Raw genomic sequence first — 22305 nt, 5'->3', positions numbered from 1 at the left:
ACTTGTACAAAACTAAACCTTGTGTCTAATGGGTTTGCAGTTCTGTAACTACCATGGAAGCTAGATTTTTTAATGTACCTTTCCATTGTTGCTGAAGAAGAAAGAAAGGAAAATAAAGGAATGGTTACAGTAAAAGGAACTTCCTTCTTCTGAAGGATCTCTTAAACTATACTCTCACACTCCATCCTGAAGCTCCTTATCACAGCGCAACTAAAAGTCCTGCAGCTCATGAAACAATATCTCGTACTTCATGGTGAAGTTCATTTACCCCTATACTGTTAGTCTGTATATACCATGGAAATACCATTTGCGTGTGATTCAAGAATATTCATGGAGAACCATAATACATTTGATTATCTCTTCTGGAAAGATGCTGTGTCAAGAATACGATTTCAAAATATGGTAAAGGCAACAGCGTTGAAAAACGGGAGAGGGACTCATAACAAAATGCATTCACACAGGGGAAAAAAAATCTTTCTTTGGAACCAGACCAGGTCATAAATTACTGTGCAAAAAGGAAAGGCTGATTTGTGATGCAAAAGGGGTTCCTCCTCCCTACCATCTTAAACAACTACTGTAAAGATATTACTAAATTCTCTAGAAAGCACTTAGCCTTTGGTTTCACGATTAAGAAGGCAACTATTCATAAATATCTTACAAGTGAACACCACGCACTGTGGTATTTCTTACATAATTACAAGACTCAAATGAGTTGTGCAACCAGGCAAGGAGTGGAACTACAGGGTAAACAATGTGCGCTACTTGCCTATCACATGAAATAAATCTCTTGCTTCAGAACACATCTGGACTGAAAAGGAAAGATCTCATTTTTTTTAAGGAAGACTACATTGAAAGCTTGTACAAAGAAAGAAAGAGGGACATCACAGGCTAAAGGAAAAGGAGTAAAAACTTTATTCTAGGGTCACATTAATATTTTAGCAAATGTTATTTTCCTTATATTAATTTTATAGGATCTCATTTTTTTTAAGGAAGACTACATTGAAAGCTTGTACAAAGAAAGAAAGAGGGACATCACAGGCTAAAGGAAAAGGAGTAAAAACTTTTTTCTAGGGTCACATAAACATTTTAGCAAATTTTATTTTCCTTATATTAATTTTATAATATTTTACAACCTTTGCAAAGTTAAAAATTAATAAGCCATATAAGATTCAACCCAGAAACTTACATTACAATCCATTTTTTAAGGTTCAGTCTATATATTTTTTAATTTAATTGCCAAAAACTGAGCACTATAACAACTCCGCCAGAGTATCTTTCAGAAGCATGAGTTGTGGCGAAATCTGTTTTTGGCTAAGAGTTCTGTAACGAACCTTAGCGTTTCAACTATATTCTATTAATCTGTAAGAAAAATTATGCTTGCTGTGACCCAGCCAACAGCAGGTGGTCCCAACCCAAGATTCCCTTCACTGGTACATCTCCAGGAAACAATATGGAGGATGTTACCAGCACAAACAAAACATCCAATGAGAAAAGTAGTTAATGGCATATATTCTGAAAAAGGGAGAAAGAGTTCAGGGATAGAAAAGCTAGGGAGTGTTCACTGAAAAAACATATTTTTCCTAGATAGGCTGGTAATAAGTGACATTACAATATCCTGCCTCATGCTAACCTTTGGAGCTGAGCATTATTCAGAAACTTTAAGTTTGTTGCATATTAAGAGAACCAGAAGTTTATTGCATTGCAAGTGTATATTATGGAATGGCACTGAACAAATAATTTGATTTTTAATATAAAGGCAGACTGGAATGGTTTTTCCATTTTTCTGTTCTATCACAGTGTGCACTAGGGACAGGTTTATTATAGGGAAAGAACCAAGTGGGCTATATTCCTCACCAACCCCTATATTTGCATTGCCCAACGTAACTCACACGCCCTTAGTTAAATGGCATGAGAAGAATTAAAAACATTGTAGAGTCAACTATTCATATTTCAAATAATCCACTTTTTTATCTGTACTACTGGATCATATAGGTCCCTAAGCCACACCTTGGAATGATTACAAGTTTTTATTCAAGTTTGATTTTTGTACTATTATGTACTAATGGCAACACAATCAAAAGAGTGGAGAGAAATAGATTGACTATACTGAGTAAGACCCCATTTTTGACCCTTTCTTCACAGGGTTTTCACAGGGTCTTCAAAGACTTTATTGGAGTTTTCTGTAGAGTACAAAACAGACTGCATTCTCCCCCAAATGTGATAAATATTAGGGACTGTTTCACTTAAGCAAATGCTGCAAATTACAATACGCATTTCAAAAACCGTGCTCTAGATTAGTTTCCACAATAACCTTGTAAGTCTTTACTAGAGAGATACCTTATTCAGGCTTCTGACAACATGTCCTGGTTTCAGCTTGGATAGAATTAATATTCTTTCTAGCAGCTGTGTTTTGGATTTAGTATGAGAATAACTAGATAACACATACTGGCTTAGTTGTTGCTCACCGATGTTTATATTACTCAAGGACTTTTTCAGCTTCCCATAGAACTTGAGAAGGAGCAAAGACACAGCAAGCTGGCCAAAGGGATATTCCATACCACAGGCATCATGCTCAGCATATAAATGGGCATTAGCTGGGGGCAGGAATTTGTGATCCCTGCTCAGGATCATTGGGTTGTGAGAGTGACTTGTGCTGTATCACTTCTTTTGTATATTCTTTTACCATTTTTTTTCTTTCCCCTCTTCCATCACTGTTCTGTTATACCATTTTTATCTCAACCCATGAACCTTTCCCCCCTCCTTTTCTCCCTCTTCTCCTTACCCTGCGGGGGAGAAGAGGGAGGGAGTGAGTCACTGCGTGGTCCTTGTTGCTGGATGGGGCTAAACCATGACACAAAATAACACTAATCCAAAGTTCATACCTATCCATTTCTTCATAGTTAACACAACTCGTCATTTTTATAGCTGTTGTGAAGAGATAAAAATTTATAAAATGGTTAATCTGAACAAAGCTTGTTTTTAACTTTTTAAAAACTCAAATTTAAATGTAGCATCTCCATTTTCCTCAATCAATAAAAATTCATTCTTAGTACCAATAAGCACTTTTCTATAAACATCACAGGTCTCATCTAACACCCAGTTAGAACTTTTTAACCATTTATAGTTTAGAGCAACTCAATTTTAGAAAATATCAATATACAATTTACATAAATACATACCTTCAGTCAATATATTCCCTCTGTAACCGAAATCTTCAATTTTAAGGGGCTACGCATAACATTCAGTTAATAAATCATCAGTGGTCCTATGCAAAAAAGAATGTATTAAATTACTAATAGGTAGTATATGAGGAACTGACACTTTCACAGCTAAATATACAAATTAAGTATTAAGTATTATGTAAAATTATATGTATGTACATATGTACACAGATTTATATGTACATACATATGTATATATGTACATATATATGTAAAATATATATTAAGTATTATGTAAAATTGCTTATAAGAGAAGATAGTAGGCGTCTTAATTCCAACTGGCAAATAACAGTCCAAGTTCAAAATGTTAAAAAAAGCTTTAACTTCAGGAGCCTCCATTTCTGTTGATACTACACAAACTATGATGCCACACAGCACTTAATTTCATTGTTCCAACAGTATAAAAACAATGGAGAGAAGATACATACAGGATGGGAAGGCCATAGAATCTCCCAAAATAGCATATGGAGGTGTCAGAAGCTGGACTTTACAGGAGGCTATAAGAAATGCTTAGACAAAGTGCACACAGCTCAGTAGTTTCATTGAGAATAATCTACCCTGTAGTCACCCATTCGTAGAACAAGCAACTTCAAGGAGTTGAAGTTTGAGACGAAGCTTCCCTATATAACGGACAATTATAAGAAAGATGGAGAGAGACTTTTACCAAGTCCTGTAGTGACAGGACAAGGGACAATGGTTTTAAACTGAAAGAGGGGAGATGGAGCTGAGCTGTGGGGAAGAACTTGTTTGGTGTGAGGGTGGTGAGAGCCTGGCCCAGGTTGCCCCGAGAAGCTGTGGCTGCCCCATCCCTGGAGGGGTTCAAGGGCAGGTTGGAGGGGGCTTGGAGCAACCTGGTGTGGTGGGAGGTGTCCCTGCCCAGGGCAGGGGGTGGCACTGGGGGGGCTTTAAGGTCCTTTACAATCTAAATTATCCCGTGATTCTATGATTGTACTAAAATTGCTGAAGATTGACTGCTGCACCCAGTAGTGGTTGTGGACACTAATGTAATGAATCAGATCAGGTAGTTGAACACTAGCTCGGCAAAAATATCCTAGCATCCTTCTGTACCAGCCACTTTACCCCGTACAAGCCTGTTTATCCCTAAGCACTGATGGGGTATGGGATGGGGTATCTCACTGCCATAAGTGGCTGCTGCAGGCGTGCCCACTTGGCAGCACCACCAGTTAGTTTAGTGCTAGATTAAATTGACAAAACTGAAGTGAAAACGATAGATGGCCTGCATTAGACTTACAGACCTTGAGAATTCAGCTCTACAGAAGAATTGAAGAGATTGTGTTTAGACGTGCACGTTAACATACCTGAATATCAAGTTCCATCATGTTTAACAGCAAAATGGGGAAGCATACATAAGAAATAATAGTAAGTATCCTGTTCACCTGCTTTTGTTACACAAAATTTCAAGTAATTAAAAATATATTTAGAAGGCGTTCTACATGTATTAAACTCTTATTCAGTAGTGTTATTAAAATGAAAGTGGTTCTCTATGTGGAAAAGAACTGGGAAGTCTTAGCATTTTCCACGTTTTCGGCTGAAGGAGCCCACGACTAAAGTTCCTGAAACTCAGAAGTTCTGTAGAAGAATCAGCAAAGACAAGAGCAAAAGGAGTTTAAAAGAACTGCATGTAAGTGGAATAGCCCCTGTTCTTCGACTGATAGTTTCAAGTCTATATTATAAATGAAGAACAAAGCCAACAAAGCCTGTACTTTTTCCACTGCTTTTTTTACTTTTCTGAAAACAGAGGCTATGCAAAAAGCTATATAAAAAATGACAGTAAGGTTGTAACTCCAGCTCACAAAAGCCAAGAAATTTAAAGTTAGTCTGACATTCAATCCTTAAATCATGCAATTGTGCTTCTTTTTTAAAAAGCAACAATGCAAGTTAATGACAAGTTGTCAGCCCTAACTTTGAATTGCCTGAAGTTTGTCATTTGGTGTTTGTGTCACAACCTTAATGTTATTTAAATGTAGTTTTTAGTATCTATTATTTAAAAAGGTCTACTTTACGACAGCAAAAAGCTTTGATGGAATAAACCTCAAAGTACACTGTAGTGCTGGTATGCCACTTCATTAGAAGTAGTGCATAAAACATATGCTGTTGACAAATCTAATTCATTAAAGGTGAGGTAGATGCACTTTAAAACAACTGGATGGCATCATTATCTACAGTTCCTTTTATAAATTATTCTTCTTTTCCCTTTTGACTGAACTTGTCAGTGTTCCCTTTTCAGACTGTGAATGTTTTTGCCTTAAAATTCAATACCTTCAACATGTTTGGACAAGTTAAATAAGTAGCGTATTTGCTAAAACTGAAATTGTAAGCAGAAACACTCACACTGATTATTTCACCTATATTAACTAATGAGAAATAAAATTAACCAACAATGTATAAGAGTTTCAGCTTTATCAAACATAACATTTAAAAATGAAGAGAACAGGAAATTACCAAGTACAACAGAGTAACATTCTGGCAGCATTTTGCATTGCTATTCAGATGACTTGGATTTGATACTGAATTGAATTCCACAAGAGAGAAGAAGATCAGGCACATCAGAGAGCTGACAGCTAGCTGACATACTTAGTTATAAAAGGAAGAATTGCTAACTATATTAGTCAGACAATTTTAGGTAAAGACCATATTGGTATGGGAACTAAAGGCTATTGAAGGGTCCATAAATAACAGCAAGCTGGTATTTGAAGCATGGCCCATCAGAGTGGTGAATTTCGTCAACAGCCTTCCAACAGATAAAAGACATACAACTAGTCAAAAACTGATCAAACTCCATCTCAGAATGTCATTGCCTGTGAGAACATGGAAATTTTCCTCCTCAGCCCAGAAAGAATGAAGTCCTTCTATCACTGTGGTCTCCACATCACAGTGCAGGAGCTTCACTGCATCACTGAAAAAGTAAAGTGAAAAAGAATGCTTTTGGGGACTAAATATAACACTAGTTATGGTTAAATTCCACTCATCACATATTCAGCAAAATTCTAAACTACATTATTTTAGTATAAAAATATACTAAACTGTATACAGGGAAACGGGGGAAAAAAAATAATCATAGGTCCTTAATCAGGGATTCTTTCATTTTGCATTGCTATTCAGATGACTTGGATTTGATACTGAATTGAATTCCACAAGAGAGAAGAAGATCAGGCACATCAGAGAGCTGACAGCTAGCTGACATACTTAGTTATAAAAGGAAGAATTGCTAACTATATTAGTCAGACAATTTTAGGTAAAGACCATATTGGTATGGGAACTAAAGGCTATTGAAGGGTCCATAAATAACAGCAAGCTGGTATTTGAAGCATGGCCCATCAGAGTGGTGAATTTCGTCAACAGCCTTCCAACAGATAAAAGACATACAACTAGTCAAAAACTGATCAAACTCCATCTCAGAATGTCATTGCCTGTGAGAACATGGAAATTTTCCTCCTCAGCCCAGAAAGAATGAAGTCCTTCTATCACTGTGGTCTCCACATCACAGTGCAGGAGCTTCACTGCATCACTGAAAAAGTAAAGTGAAAAAGAATGCTTTTGGGGACTAAATATAACACTAGTTATGGTTAAATTCCACTCATCACATATTCAGCAAAATTCTAAACTACATTATTTTAGTATAAAAATATACTAAACTGTATACAGGGAAACTGGGAAAAAAATAATCAAAGGTCCTTAACCAGGGATTCCTCCTGTAACATAATTTTCCATTTAATTCCTTAAAAAGTGACCTACATCTATCGATCAAAAACATATAGAGAAATTTTTGCATAGAATGCATAATCATACTTCAATATGTCAATACTCTGTACAAATATTTTGTTATGAATTAGCTGGATTAATAAAAAATTCTGTCTTTTTCAAGAAAAACCCATGTATAGCACATTATGTCCTCCTGTATATTTCTATACAGACACATGTACGCATACACATTTTCAACTATATGCAGTGTCTCACATTAATTCTAGACTGCCTCTTGCAGAGAGAATCTCATTCCAGTATAAGACTTAACCTGAAAATTTAAGAGGTGGACACTTTGCTTAGAAAAAATTGGCACGTAAGTAACTAAAATAGGGAATCACCTCCAAATATAATTCACTGAGGCCTACTTCATGCCTCCACAGATTACAGCAAATCAGTTTCTGCAAGCAACTTTAAATCTTTAAACTAAAAACTGACAGATTAATTTACTACATTTCAATCAGCATTTACCATTTACCTCAGAAGATGTGCATCATGTATGTCCAAGATGCTATACATGCAATTCTCCTAATTAGTCTCCCTGTTAATCCTCATTCTGCTGTTTTCCTTTTGTTCCCTCTCCTGCCATTCTGTCTTTACAACTCCATGAGTGAAACAGTTGTTATTTCTTCAAGCCTTCTGCCACCAAAAATGGTAAGAGTTAGCTGCAGATGGACAAGAGTACCATGGTATCTCCACTCCAGGAGACATATCTCAAAGGCCAACCGTGTCCAGAATCCCTTAGTGAACTGAATTTGAAATCATTCCACTTACAACCTTCTTATTACTGAAAAGATCCATATCCTACTGACTGCTGGTACCAGCACCTCTTCTCGTGAAGTCTCATGAATGCTGGTACCAGCACCTCTTCTCGTGAAGTCATTTCTTAGATCTGTGAAGGGGGCTTCTGTTTACCTCTAAACAATGGGGAGACAGGACTTTGAGTACCTAAGTTCTACTTTGATCTGCCTAATAAATCTTTCAGGATGCCATTGGGAGTGGGGAGGCAGGAAAATGAGAGAAATGGGAAAAGGAGAGAAACTCTCTAATGCTTAGAGAGTTTATGCTTATACAGAAGCACCCATAATGCCTTCCCAAAGGAAACTTTCATACTCCCCAACATTTCCTGAGAAGATACTCTGTTCCTAAGTCAAGGATTTCAGTCCTGCTTGTACTTCAGCCCTTACTGATGACCTTCATGAACCCTTCTGTCAATGCTGGCACGCTGACAGCAAAATGTTCTACACTAATAAACGTCATTGCTTCATGGGGAAAGTGGAAGCAACATTTCCTGAGAAGATACTCTGTTCCTAGTCAAGGATTTCAGTCCTGCTCGTACTTCAGCCCTTATGATGATCTTCATGAGCCCTTCTGTCAATGCTGGCATGCTGACAGCAAAATGTTCTACACTAACAAATGTCATTGCTTCATGGGGAAAGTGGAAAAGGGAGAGACCTTGTCTATGTCTTTGCTTCAAAGGAAGTCTTTAATTCTTCTGATGTGCATACAGGACTGCCGAAGCACCTCTTCTGCAAAAAGTCTAGCAGTTTTTTTGCTGCAATCCTCACATTATTTTCAGGAAGCTCTTTGGAGGACCTCACCAAACCTCATAAAGCTCCCGGGGCTACACATCACACAAGGACATCGCTGTCTCTGCCCTTGAGAGAACATTTCCCTCATAGCACAGAGTGGTCTCTCTGGGTGGGAAAACGACTTTTATGCCTTATACCTGGGTATGCCAAAGCCAAGTAGAATCTACACAGTAAAGTTCACAGAAACAAAACTCCCCTTAACGCCCAAGCCCAAAAGTGTGATGGGACACGATCAGTCATTAAGCAAAACTTCTTGTTCATCCAATTTTTCACAAGACTCGATGAGAAAAATAAAAATTATGGATGTTCAGCTTATTTTGCACTGAAACATCTCAAAGCCTAACTGAAGAGAAAACCACTTTCTTATGGCAATAGGTTATTATATTAATAGGATGTATTTTTTGCTATCACATTTGCTATTACATTTTTTGCTATTAAATTTGGATTTATTCTTTGGTAAAAATGGTCTGTTTTCTGAGCCTAGTAGACAACAATTTCTGACAAAATAAGAAACACCATCAATGAAGACACACTTTTAGTACTAAATACTGATACCCCAAGGTAAGCTTGCCTTCTGAGGTGACCTAGAATTCTTAGGAATAGATGACAAAGCTGTAAGAATACAATAGTTATCTGCAAGATCTACTGATGACAAGGGCTTCACCTTAAGAGATAACTGAAGTGCTACAAGGAACCACTACCATACTCTGTTAACCTCACCTTAAGTATCAAATCTATATAATACTTACTTTATAGATATATATATATATACTATTTCTATATAATCTTCCAGTTACATGTTGATAAAATACAGATAGAACTGTAACATACTGTAGGGTACTCTGATACTAGCTTGCTCTTCTTGTAGCTTCATTATCTTCCTTATTACAATTTATGTCATATTTTCCTCATAACTTCTTTTTAGTATTTTTCTGTCCTCCTTCCATCCACAATCATCTATACCTTTTGCCTGCCCTTTGTACTGACCTCAAGCACAGCAAACAGTGTACTTGAGTGTACACTTTTTACCTTCTAGAGAAGGTAAAAAGTGTACATGCAACACGTTACCCCACTGGTTACATCATGTCTAACTTGATTTTCTAATGTCTGTAAGCCAGGGTTCATGTTTATCTACACTGTGGGGAATCAATCATGCTGTTGGCAGTTGCCTAATAAGAAATAAAACTCTGGGGGAAGAGGGGTTATTGCAGAGAAGAAACCATTCTGGAATATTGTGACTATATACACTGCTATTTAACAACAAATATTAAGAAAAATATGTAATTTCTGCTGCCATTACACCCATTCATCATTCTGACTGCAGTTACTTATGGAAGCATAATACACAAAAGACAAAGAAAACACATTTTAAAACACACCAAAAAAACAACAACAAAAAAAATAAAAATCAACAGATACAACCTGAATGAGTTTATATGGATTCTCAAAAAAAAAAAAAAGTGGAAGGATTTTGATGAAGGCAAACTTGCTGATCACATCAGAATGGACCTCCTATGTAGGAGAAAATATCAAAAAGTCAGTGGGGGAATTAGGTCAATTAAGCATTCCAGACAGGTACAGCAGATTTAGGTCAGGGCAGGAGAACAGTAATATGATTAAGAAAGAAGATCCAAGCAGCCAGGGACTAACTCATGTCAGGCAGAGGCAAGAAACTTTACATGTTAGGAAAGGTAAGTATTAAATGCAAAATGAAACCATTCCATAACCTTTATTTTAGAAGAAAGAACAGTCAAACAAACATTCCAAGTCATGAGTGACTGAAAGTGCACTAATGAAGTGCAGTTCTCTAATCCACTAATGAGTGAACTAATACACAAAAAGTATATAGCTTGGCATCATTGACAACATTTCAGTTATTGAACAAGTTGCTGAGGCCGTTCTGCGCTCTCTGTATTTGTCCCTCAACACCGATTCCCTGACAGACATTAATGGAATATGAGTTGGCAGAAGGGCAGATGAATGCAAGGAGATAGAAGATAATGCTGAAGGAATTAGGAAATATTCTAGGTAGGAAAAATGGTTACAAGAAAGAAACACAAATGATACCTCCTGAAAAGACCATAAAGATGTTTTTAGATAAGCACAAAGTTATGGTAACTGAGAATTTACACTATCAGTAAGGCTTGAAGAAAAGCAACAATTTTCAAAATGCTTGTTCTCTCATTTTATATTCATCAGCTCAGGAAAGAAACTATAGGTTTGTTTATAGAAGAACAATTATTATTAACATGCTATTCTAGCTTCTGTGTATTTATACTATTTCTAATTCTTGTAATCCCTTATCACTACAGAATAAAAATTAAATTCCTTCAATTTTTCGACAAAGCCAGAGTCAGTGCTTCATGCTGAAGACACTTACAAAATGGACTTAAAGCAGGGCACAAAGTTAGATTTTTCTCCACATGAAGGCAGTGTGGAGACACTTCATACTACTTTAGCTTTTAGGACTGAGTTTTCAGTATAGTTTCGCATTTTCTTTAAAAAGCTGTTTTCAATAAATGTTTCACCAAATTTTGCCTAAGGCCCTGTGACTTTTGTTTTGTCAAATTATACTGCTTAAACAAGTATATATATGTAATGTTAAGGCAACAGAAGAAAAGAAGCTCTAATGAACAATTTTTTAAACTCTGAAATTGTTAATCCGTCAACTGATACACTTATTTGCCTGACAGAAAATATTTTGCAAAATATCTTCCACTAGATAAAAAAAAAGTCAGATTACATTTGACGATGGAAGAGATGTTTGTGCACAGATTGTATTACTATAGCCATTACTGCAAGAAATTGCGTATCATTTTCAACATAGGAAGTCAAAAGGCTAGAGAGACAAAAACTGGGAAAAAAACCAACCCTAGCCCTAAGTTGCAACAGAAAGTGGTTGTGAGATTTAAGGACAAGGTTCAACAGTGATCACGTTGATCGTGGCAAAACCGATGACACTTGGAGAAAATTAACTGCACGTATTATGTGAAGAAAAATAGTTATCTACGGCAAAATGTAAGAAGTGAAGGCAAGAGACATGGTGGTAATACAACTACAGGTAGAACATAAAGGAGACAAAAAGAATAGGGGAGAAAGTTAGAACAGTGGAATGAAAGAGAAATTTCTCTTTTCTGTCTCCAGGAAAAATCAAGAAAGAAAATGTCTGATAGAGAAGGGCACCCAAAACAATGTAAGTAAACTCTTTCTGTGAAAGAGTAAAAGGTATACTTATTTCTCAGATCTTGACTTCTTAAAGAACTGAGGACATGGGAGCTGAACAGCCATTCTTGGTAATCCTTAAAATGTAATTAGAAATTTTCTAAGTGAAACACCATTTGCGTAGCACAGAAAAACACTTCTGAATTGTTATAAAAGATGTCACATGTACTGTAGAAGTGTGAAAGTGGGTATCTATCTAAACCCAGAGACAAACAACTTAAATATAGTTTATGACACTGAGCAACTGAACCATTTGACACAGAACAAAGAAACCTAGAGATATTGAAAAATACTCCAGTTAAAAATACTGCTCCTAACATTAACTCTTGTAAATAAGGGTTAATGAACATTATGAATTAAGAGCTATCTAGCTACCATAATGAGATCACAAGAAGGACGGAAAAGAAGAAAATATTTTAGGCTTATCATGAAAAAATAATAGAGGGAGAGGATAAGTGAAATCCAAACTTACCAGACATCATTAAAACAAAGGCAAAAACATGTTCTCAATTTCTTAAAGCTACACTTCAGTAACAAAATATTTTAAGATGAAAATAAATGTGAAATGTTTGAAGTCTCAGTTATTTTTGATTCCACTTATTTTATGGGCCAGAGATAAGGGGGGGTGGGGTGGAAAGCTAGAAAATACTTATTTCTCAAAGGTAACAAATTATCATCATGTAAGTATGCAAATTCTCCACTAGTCGCTAGTTTACAGTATTGTGTGCTGAAATTTACAGTACTGTATGCTGAAGACTTCCCCAGCCTGTTAATGGCCCTGTGGCATAAAACTGCTATTAGTCACTAGTTAAGTAATGGTTCATAGTCGGTAGTAGTTAATGAGAATTAAATTGTTGACTTTAAAAAATATTAATCCAAACATTATTTCAGCTTTATCAGAGTAAATAAACTCAGAATTATTTATTCATATAAAGTGGGCTGATAGTTTTTAAATAAAATCAATTTTTACCATCAAATTAAAAAAAAGTATTTAGGGACAACAGATTAGGCGTGGTCCAAACTTTAGATTACATTTTATAAAACAAACAAAGGTTTTTGATTTTCTGCATTCCAGTTACAAGAATTAAAACGAGTACTTTACAGTGATATACTTCACTTCAATAGTGAAGGTATAAAGGCGCAACAGGTACAAAGTACAAAATGCAACTAATCTTCAATGTCAACCAAGAAATGCAAGCAATAAATACAGCTGTTTAACTCTGAATAGTCAAGTAAACGCTTAAAGATTTTACAGTGCCACTTATATCAAAAACTGACAACAGAGGTTGGTCATGGTTACTTTTTCATGCTCACATACAAAAATATAGCTGCAATGTTAGGGAAACAGAAGATGGGAAAAAACTTCACTACCATTAAGGGTACCAGAATATTTCAAAAACAGCAACATGAGACCCATCTGAGGCCTGGAAGAAGTATTTTTCCATTTTGATATTTGGAAACTCAGACAGATTTAAAACAAAGCATCCAATGTGCTGCCAAACTTCAGATGTCTGAAGACAGGTGAGTTTGGTTTTCTTTCCACAGGAATACCTATGTATGCATTGCTTCTATTGATCTAATAGTGACAAATACTCAGCACTTGTGAATGTTTTGCCATACATTTCTCAGTATACACATCTTAAATATGAAACAGCTACCTCAATGAGTACAATGTCCATTATCACATAAGAATTTTATGGAAGGGGAGAGAGTAACATTCAGTTCTCTAAGGAGGCAATTGAGTAATTTATTTTTTTTAATGCTTGAATCAGGATGCATGCCTTGTACTCCCCAGTTATATAAAAAAAGTGCTATACAAAGCTAACTGTATTCATTATAAAGCACTAACAGATTCCTTGTGCACCATCCATTCAGTGTATTCAACTACACAGGAATCAAGTCAAAAATCATCTCTCAAATATGGGAGGGACCAAAACAAAGTTTCACAGACAATCATAGTCTTGTCGTTTCTACATTTCTAAATTCCAAATTGAGTGCTCGAGGTACAATCCGAATATTAGTTTCATCTTTTCATGTTACTTTGTAATTTAAAAAAATATCAAACCCTGACTTCCATAAAGAAGAGTATCAACTTGATCAACAGGGCACCAAAATATGTGCCTCGATTATCTGGCTTCAGTGGCACATGGTCATCTCCCCTGAGGCTCAGTCATCATGTGGCACAAGACACTGAAAGTTTCTCTGAGACACAGAGAAAAGGGCACTGAGGATCAGAAACCCTCTGTCCCTCTCCCGACTCTCCCAGACAGCCCATTCCAGAGGGGAGACTCTTCAGCCTGCACCTACATCCAACTCCACCTGGTTCCTCCGTCAGCTTCCTCAGCTCAGCCGGGTATCTTCTGTCTTCCACCCCTACCAGAACGCCTTCCACTCTTTTAGTTCTGCTGAACAACAGAAATGGTGATTTTCAGGGACTCTGAGGTGACAAACAGCCTGTTTCCCCACCCAGTCCTCCCAGCCTGAGGGAAGGCCACCTCTTCCCGAGCATCTTCTCCTGAAGGAAGGCCACCTCCTCCCCGGGCAACTTCTCCTGAGGGAAGGCCACCTCCTCCCCGTCCCCCCATCCTGAGGGAAGGCCACCTCCTTCCCGGGCACCTTCCCCTGAGAGAAGACCACCTCTTCTCCGGGCACCTTCTCCTGAGGGAAGGCCACCTCCTCCCCGTCCCCCCATCCTGAGGGAAGGCCACCTCCTTCCCGGGCACCTTCCCCTGAGAGAAGACCACCTCTTCTCCGGGCACCTTCTCCTGAGGGAAGGCCACCTCTTCCCCGTCCTCCCATCCTGAGGCAAGGCCACCTCCTCCCCGGGCACCCCGTCCTGAGAGATGGCCACCTCCTTCCCAGGCACCTTCTCCTGAGGGAAGGCCACCTCTTCCCCGTCCTCCCATCCTGAGGCAAGGCCACCTCCTCCCCGGGCACCCCGTCCTGAGAGATGGCCACCTCCTTCCCAGGCACCTTCTCCTGAGGGAAGGCCATCTCTCCCCCGTCCCATCCTAAGGGAAGGCCTCCCCCTCCCCGGGCACCCCGTCCTGGGGAAGGCCACTCCCCCCCTGGGCACCTCGTCCTTCCCCCCAGAGGGAAAGCCGCCCCTTCCCGCCATCCAGCTCCGGCGGGGCCGCCTCAGAGGGGCGGGCACCCACCGGGGGAGCCTCAGAACTGCGCAACGCCCGGCCGCGCCGCGGGGGAGAGGAAGGCGGCCGCAGGGGGCTCGGTGGCGGGTCTCCCCCCGGCCCCATCCCGCACGGTGAGGGGAGGGGACGGGCAGCCCCGCCGGGGAACGGGAGGGGACACTTACCGGGCCGTGTTCCCCCCGCGGCTCGGCGCCCACAGCCCCGGCGACCGTGGAGCGTCGGTGACAACGGCCCGGAACGGCGGCGCCGCCACATCCGGGGGCGGAGCGGGGGGAAGGCGGGAACACGCCGGGGAGCAGCGCCCGCACCGCACCGGACCGGAGGGGGGGCGAGAAGGCGCCCGGCCGCCCCCATGGCTTGTGTAGGTGATGGCGGGCGGGCGGGCTCCCCCCCGACGCCGCTGAGGGGGAGGCGGTTCGCTCCCCGCGGCTCCTGCCCGGCACCTCCGCTCCCCTCAGCGGCGCTTCCCCGCGGGGCCTCCCCGCAGGGCGGGCGGCTTTTCCCTTCGCGGAGGTGGGAGGCGGAAGGCCGCGCTGTTCCGCGGGTGCGGGGGGGCCGTGGCTCCCGCCTGCGGGTTGCGGGAGCGGCGGTGCCCGTCCCGGGGGGGCTCGGGCGGTGTGGGGTCTGCGGCCTGCCCGCCCCCTCGGCGCCCTCGGGCCCTGCCGAGCCCTCGGCCTGCCTCTCCCCTGTTTTCTTCGGTCGGGAAAGGAGGAGGAAGTACTAGTAAGAGCGCTTAAATGTCTCCTTTTGGTTTGGTTTTCTCCCAGCAGATGGCAAGTGACGGCCAGAAGCGGGTAGTCCAATTTACCGGATTTAAAAAGCGAGAGAAAGCGGCGCTGCTGAAATGGCTCTTCAGACTGGACTGTGTTTTTTTACCTGATAAGGTATTGTTCGCTAAAGTACCTGTTGGCTACAGCAGGAACAAAAAAAAGTGTGAGCCTTAAGAGAAGGCTCTGGGCAGGGGTTGGTGTTTTGCATAAATAGCCAAGAAAGTCAAACCGTTCCCAGTGATACAAGTGTGTTGTTTTGGTTTTTGTTTTGCTAGAAATACAGGAACTGCACACATCTTATAGCAAAGAAGCCGTGCAAGAGTGAAAAGTTCTTAGCTGCCTGTGCTGCTGGTGAGTAAAAGATTTGCTCTAAAATGTCATAAAGTCATAACATAGGGCCATAATCTTGACTCTTAACATAGTGTTATGTTGAAGCTTTGATTTACTTCTCTTTGGTTTGGATGTTTTCCTGCCAACTTCCTTTATTTAGTCTGCATGCAGTCCCAAACAGAAACCTTGGTTATGCATTAGTTAGATCATGAAGTACTGTCCAAATGATACAGGCACTTAAAAGTGGATTGCTTGCAAAGGAGGCAGAGGGAGCGTGGACACCTGTAATCAGCGTGCACCAAATTCACACGCAGCATTTCACTGGTAAAGGCCACTGTAAGTTCCTGTTCATGCAGCAAGAGAAAACTCCAGGCTTGTACCTTTCTGACACAAGCCTTTCATCTTTCCTCTTGCTTTTCTTTTACCTAAGGCCCTGATGCCAAAAATCCCATACGTAAGCAACTATTTTTTAAAAATGCATGTAGATTGAGAATTCTGTATTTTAATATATCTTTGTAGACAAATTACGTGGAAAGATTTTATGGTGAGTGTAGAAAATCTTGTGGAGCTACAAGATTTCACAATACTGGTACATGAACCGGTTCAATGTGATCTTTATTTTCTGTATATTGGATTATACCAAAGTGTTAAAGCAATTTTTAGGATGGATAATCTTAAATTTAGGAGTTAACAGAAATAAGTAAACATAGATTTGGGTTGAAAGATATCTGTGAATTTCTTGTTTTCATATTTGTACTTAAATAGTGTATTAGTAGGAATTCTCAATCATTTAGAATGTAGGGTTGTGTTTATAAATGTATACACACATGATTCCTTCTACTAATATAAAATTCTGATCGCACTCTAATCAAAAAAGGAAACAGACCAAAAAGTTTCCATAAGGGAAACAATATTATAACGCAGAAAGATTTCCGGCATAGCACTTCATTTTACTACTATAAACCTTTGAGTTAATGTTTTCTTACTTTTTGGGATTTAAAACATCTGGAGATGTTTTCTTTAACTGAGTAGATACAGTATATGTAGCGTCCACAATGAAATGCAAAAGTCTGTCTTGTTTCTGTACTTGCAAATCTTCCCCAATACCATCTAGTACCTTTTAATCCTGTAAGAGGTGCTCTTTTTTGGGTAAGCATTGCTCTTGACCTTGATGGCAGAGAGTGTTCTTCCCTACTGCAGTTTTGCCCAAGTAAGTGTAAAAGATCATGTTTAATCCTGTTTGGAACTCCCTAGAGACAGAGAAGTACTACCGAGGATGCCAGTCTTCGTGGACTTCCTAGCTGCCAGAAGTTTTGAGATGGAAACTTTGAAATGAAGGTGGTTTAGACACACAGGTTGTGCGCAGCGTACCTTTTCCAGTCTACTGGTACCTGTGCTGGGTTGTGCAGAAGTGCCATCTGTGCTCCTGCACTGAGACATTTTGCCAGTCAACCCTGCTGTTCTGTGAAACCAATTAGGTTCACACAATTCAAGTCAATTTCTCCTGCAGTATCTTCTGTAGGTAGTGTTTCAATACAGGAGCAGGGTACTAACCACGGCTCTTGACCTGAACCTGTAAGAAGAGAGAGACAGAGAAAAAGGGGAAGATCATTACACAGAGTATCAAAAGCGTACACGCGGAAGATGAAAGAGGAGAGGCGGAGGAGGTGGAGCCAAGGGATGAGAGAACAGGATGTGAAAAGAAGAAAGGGGAAAGACAAAAGTCTAAAACTGTATCCCCTAATATTGGTGGTATTCGCTACACTTGGCAGTGCAAGTAATATTAGGAATATGTAAAAGAAAGAGCTTACGTGCTAAATCCTTGGTTCCTCTTTATAATTGGTGGTAAAATATTTCTTCATTTTACTACGTTTGTGAGTACATTGTAAAAGTGCCAATTGGTGTTAAAAATAAAGGGTTAAGCAAGGTTCTGTGGAAGTTGTAAAAACAAAATCTGGGAAGCTGAAAAAATTCCATTTGCAGATTTTTGAGGAGATAGACAAGTATTTTATCTGGGAAGAGTAAAAAGGTACTTCATCATTAAAAGAAAACAAAACGAAATCTCAGATTTCTGATTTTAAAGTGTGAGGAGGAGAACGCTTGTAGTAGGAAGAAGTTCTTAAAACGGTACTTGTAATTCCAGCTTTTATTTGCACAAGAAAGGTTGAAGTTAATTTTATATTAGATCTTCAGTTGATTGCCATTTGTCTGCACAAAAAAAAATCTTTTGTGGTTGACAGTTCATTTGCTTTTTAGGAAAGTGGATACTAACTAAGGAGTACATAATTAATAGTGCCGAAAGTGGCAGATGGCTTGATGAAACAACGTACGAATGGGGATATGAAATTGAAAAAGACACCCATTATTCACCTCAAAGGCAATCTGCACCTAAAAGATGGCGTGAAGAACTGACACGCTGGAGTGCTCCAGGGGCCTTCCACAGATGGAAAGTTGTCCTCCCTGCTAAGGAAGGTGATAAACGAATGGCGTCTATTAGAAGGTAGGAGGATACGTCTTAAAGCTTAAATAATCAACAGTGGAACACTTACTGTATGGTGAAACACTTTTTTTTCATGCATCCCAGTTAATTTGGGCCATAACAACCTCCAGCTCTTCAAACTCTGAGTTGTCTTTTGTTAATATACTTCTATACTTTTTATAATTAAATTTCTTTAAATCTGTAACTTCACTAATTTTCTTGCTTTCTTTATAGTATAGTGTCAAAAATAGCACATATTCTCATGTTTGTGTCTTAAGTAGACTGCAGACAGAAACTTTATTCATGAGACAAGATACATTGTCTTTCTTTTTTTTTATGAGTAATCCTTTATTTTCTGTGGCTGTTGCACTCAAATAGTAGCTGGAACGGGATACAATATTTCACTCGGGTGGGTGACTTGGGCCCATCGAGAACTGTGTTTTTTAGGGATCTGGGCCACACTGTGACTGACTTGGTAGGTTTTGGTTTCACTTCTGTGTAACAGCTGCTTCTAGTTCCCAAGACCTGCTATGTACTTTAGCAGATGTTTCTGATACGATGTAAGTACAGATAGTTCAGAAGGAAAAGGATAAAAGTATAAAGAAAAAACAGAGAAAAGGAAAAACAGAGAAAAGGAAAACAACGGAAGTGCAAGAATTCTGGAAATGCATATTTCCCCCCTCCCCCCGCCATACTCTTCCTACACATTTGGATTCTGTGGTTTAAATACTACATTGAATCACAAACAGAGTGTGTTAAGTAATGTTTGCTTCTAATGCAGTAAAAGCAAACATCCCCTGACACTGTTTTAGAGCTTTGCATTTGCTGCAGGCACGGATATTGTCCTCCTGTCCTCCTCTGTTGGAATTCCCATTAATTAGGATTACTCCTCAGGTCTGGGGGTGCCACAGACACACAGGCAAGAAGGGAAGTGCAGTTTGGCTGAGGATGGTACAGGGCTGCATCGCAGAAAGCCTGTTTCAGGCATTAGCTGTTCATGAAGACTAAGCAAGGTGTAGCTGAAGTTACCATCCTCTGAAGTTGCCAACTGGAGTCCAAGTGTGGTATTTTCTTGGCTGAGCAGAAGAGTTTACTGTGGGCTGTCTTGCAGAAAAACACGCCCATCCTACTACACTTGTGAAAAATGCCTTTTCTTTTTTTCCATAAAAGCTGCTTACGTAGGTCTTCATGGTAACACTGTTGGAATGCTGTCTGGCACAGCTCTGTGTTTGCGATAGAACAGGAACTACATCAGCAAGACAGGTGAACAGGCAGTTTTGTGGAAGGAATCTTTTTTACAAGGCTGTTTCCCATACACCAACATGGGGATCCTTTCACTTAGTCAGAAAACACTGAAAGGTAGATAATGTTTTTCTCTCCAACAAGTCCTGTTTTCAGTCATAAAGGCCGTTGTAGCTTTGGGAAAAGCTTGATTTTTCTCTAATATTTACAATGCTTGTGCCTTTTTTCCCCCCTTCTATGCTTTTCCTGCCTTTAGTGCCTAGCTGTTGGATGGGTAAGTGTGTGAGACCAGCATCCTTTTCTTTTAACATACCTGGATTATGAAAAATAAAAGATACATCCAGCATGTTGAGAGACCATATTTCTTCCACTGTTGTTTTGGTCTGGCATGTTTTATAAAGGATAGGAATACTTGCAGCAGTACTACTCTGGAAATTGCCCCTAGGGAAACTCTTCCATGCAGTGTTGTCCCAAAGACAAACAAATCTGTTTTCTGTGTATGACATTGGACAGCAGCAAGTGCTGTAAATGACTCTAAAATGAAGTATAAAAGTATATTTACATTATGAAAATTTTTGGTAGACCACTTAATTGGTTGCAAAACTTAATTGAAGAACCATCATCATTATGGGGGACATAATGGAATAAATTATAGCTGCTGTCGTTAAACTTGATCTTTAAAAATTGCACAGGTAAAGCTTTCTATCAGATATATAGAAGATGTACATAGATTTTAATTAATAGTGTTAAATTGTGAAGAGAAGGATGTCTTGTTAAGTGCATTACTAAGTGCCCTTTTATTCTCCTGATGAAGATTGGGCAGTGCCTTACGTCTAGACCCCTTATTCTCTTGTATTTGCATGCTTGTAGTTTGTGAATGATAACCTGGCTTTAGGCATTATTAATATAATGCGGTTAATGCATCTTTCTAAATATGTTTATTTAGAGTTCTTCAAGCTGGAAAGGCAACCATATGTTCATCTCAAAAGGCAGAGTGCGGTATAACTCATGTATTCATCCTTAATAAAATTTGTCCTGTGCAAAACAAAAAAGGTCTCTCGGAAGCTCGATACTACCCTGTGCAATATCTGGGAGATTACCTTTTTGAGGTAAGTAATGTAAAAAACATACCTGAAATTAGTTTTATATTGTTAGCATTTTGTGTCAGGTTTGCTCATTACTGTCAATAACGCAGCATTAATAGTAGAGGGGAATGTGATCAGCCTGAATGTTTTGTAATTTAATTAAAGGTAACACAACTTTCTGATGGTGGGGCTGTCCAAGAGAAGAGGATGAAGGGAGGGTGCAAAGAGGACAGAGCCAGGCTGTTGTCAGTGGTGCCCTGAGACAGGATGAGAGGCAATGGGTGCAAACTGCTGTCTGAAAGTGTTGGGGTTTTTTTTCTGTGAGAGCAATGTAGCACAGGAACAGGTTGCCCAAGAGGGTGTGTGGTCTCCACCCTTGGAGATACTCAAAAGCCATCTGGGCATGGACCTGAGCAACCGGCTCTTCGTGCCCTTCCTTGGGCTGGGGGCTTGGACCAGATGATTTCCAGAAATCCCTTGCATTTTCAACTATTCTGTCATTCTGTAATAGAAAAATTATCTTTCTGAAAGGAGTGTTCTGTTTCGGAGCAAACACCAAGGAAGCATACATTGTTTTTTCATCTTCATGTTTGTTCTTCCTTGGCTCCTGCTTTGCTCCTGGCTCCTGGCTACTACGATTACTGGAAAAAATAATTAGACTTCAGGGGGAAGTTCCAGTGTAGGTGGCCATCAACTAAACAGTTATTCACAAAATACCGAGGAAAAAAAGATACCATTTTTCATTTATATTCTCTTTATTTTGGTAATGATTTTAAATATGTATCTATGTATCTCTCTGCCTATGTATCTGAATATATATATTTTTTTAATTGGGTTTGGCAAGCACTCAAGCTGTAGTATAATGTTATTTTCATGCTTCAAGATCAATGTAGTCACTTCTTTTGTCAACTGACCCCAATTATTCTACTTTTTTTTAAATAACATGATAGATAGACTGGTTAAATAGTCTGTAGATTATGTTGTTAAGATTCAGTATCTTAACTCCAGATCAGTTTGCTGGCAGTCTTTTGTGGCTGGGAGGAACTGCTGCTTGCAATATGAATTTTGGGAGGGAATGGTATGCTAGGCAGAGAAAATTCACTTAGACTGTTTCTGTGCCAGGAATGCAATGTAAGCTGGTCACCTATGTTCCCTTTTCTGTCAATGCACTGAGCTTTATGCTGCAAGAATTACAATTTCCTGAAACAGTTTGTGTGGACTGCTGTCTGAGCATACCTTTAACTCTCCTTTACTGTAGAGTGTTCGTCACTTGTAGACAAAATTAAATGAAATGGATTTAGGCTAAAGGACTGTATAACCAACCAGCAGCTCTATGAGAATAGGTTAGCATGCCAAGAGGGCTTGTTAAGAATGTCTCATACACCAACAGTTTATGTGCTGTAATGCTTCTCCATTTGCCAAACTTCCACCCTTGGAGTCAGATGGGAACTAA

General features: G+C 39.5%; 2 protein-coding genes across 5 annotated transcripts in view; one reads left to right on the top strand and one right to left on the bottom strand.

The window, feature by feature from the left end:
* Window positions 1–15248, bottom strand: part of KIAA0825 (KIAA0825 ortholog) — a 291162-nt gene extending 275914 nt beyond the window's left edge. Inside the window, exons 1-3 of the mRNA XM_014936866.1 lie at window positions 15111–15248; window positions 14105–14202; window positions 3180–3265 (exon numbers count right to left, since the gene is read on the bottom strand). The gene's annotated coding sequence lies outside the window, so the exon portion shown is untranslated. The remainder of the gene's footprint in view (window positions 1–3179; window positions 3266–14104; window positions 14203–15110) is intronic.
* Window positions 15041–22305, top strand: part of SLF1 (SMC5-SMC6 complex localization factor 1) — a 41117-nt gene continuing 33852 nt past the window's right edge. The window contains exons 1-5 of one of the 4 annotated variants that reach the window (XM_014936865.1): window positions 15041–15059; window positions 15717–15830; window positions 15992–16067; window positions 18303–18546; window positions 20714–20876. In XM_014936865.1, coding sequence (XP_014792351.1) covers window positions 15717–15830; window positions 15992–16067; window positions 18303–18546; window positions 20714–20876 — 597 coding nt within the window. In that variant the 5' untranslated portion in view covers window positions 15041–15059. Of the gene's footprint in view, window positions 15060–15236; window positions 15308–15713; window positions 15831–15991; window positions 16068–18302; window positions 18547–20713; window positions 20877–22305 lie in introns of those variants that run through there. The other 3 variants (XM_014936864.1, XM_014936863.1, XM_014936862.1) reach the window with 3 other exon arrangements.

This window comes from Calidris pugnax, unplaced genomic scaffold, assembly GCF_001431845.1.
Source record: "Calidris pugnax isolate Ruff unplaced genomic scaffold, ASM143184v1 scaffold40, whole genome shotgun sequence".
NCBI lineage: Eukaryota > Metazoa > Chordata > Aves > Charadriiformes > Scolopacidae > Calidris > Calidris pugnax.
Note: the sequence above shows the minus strand (reverse complement) of the source record. Positions and strands in the feature narration are given on the sequence as shown.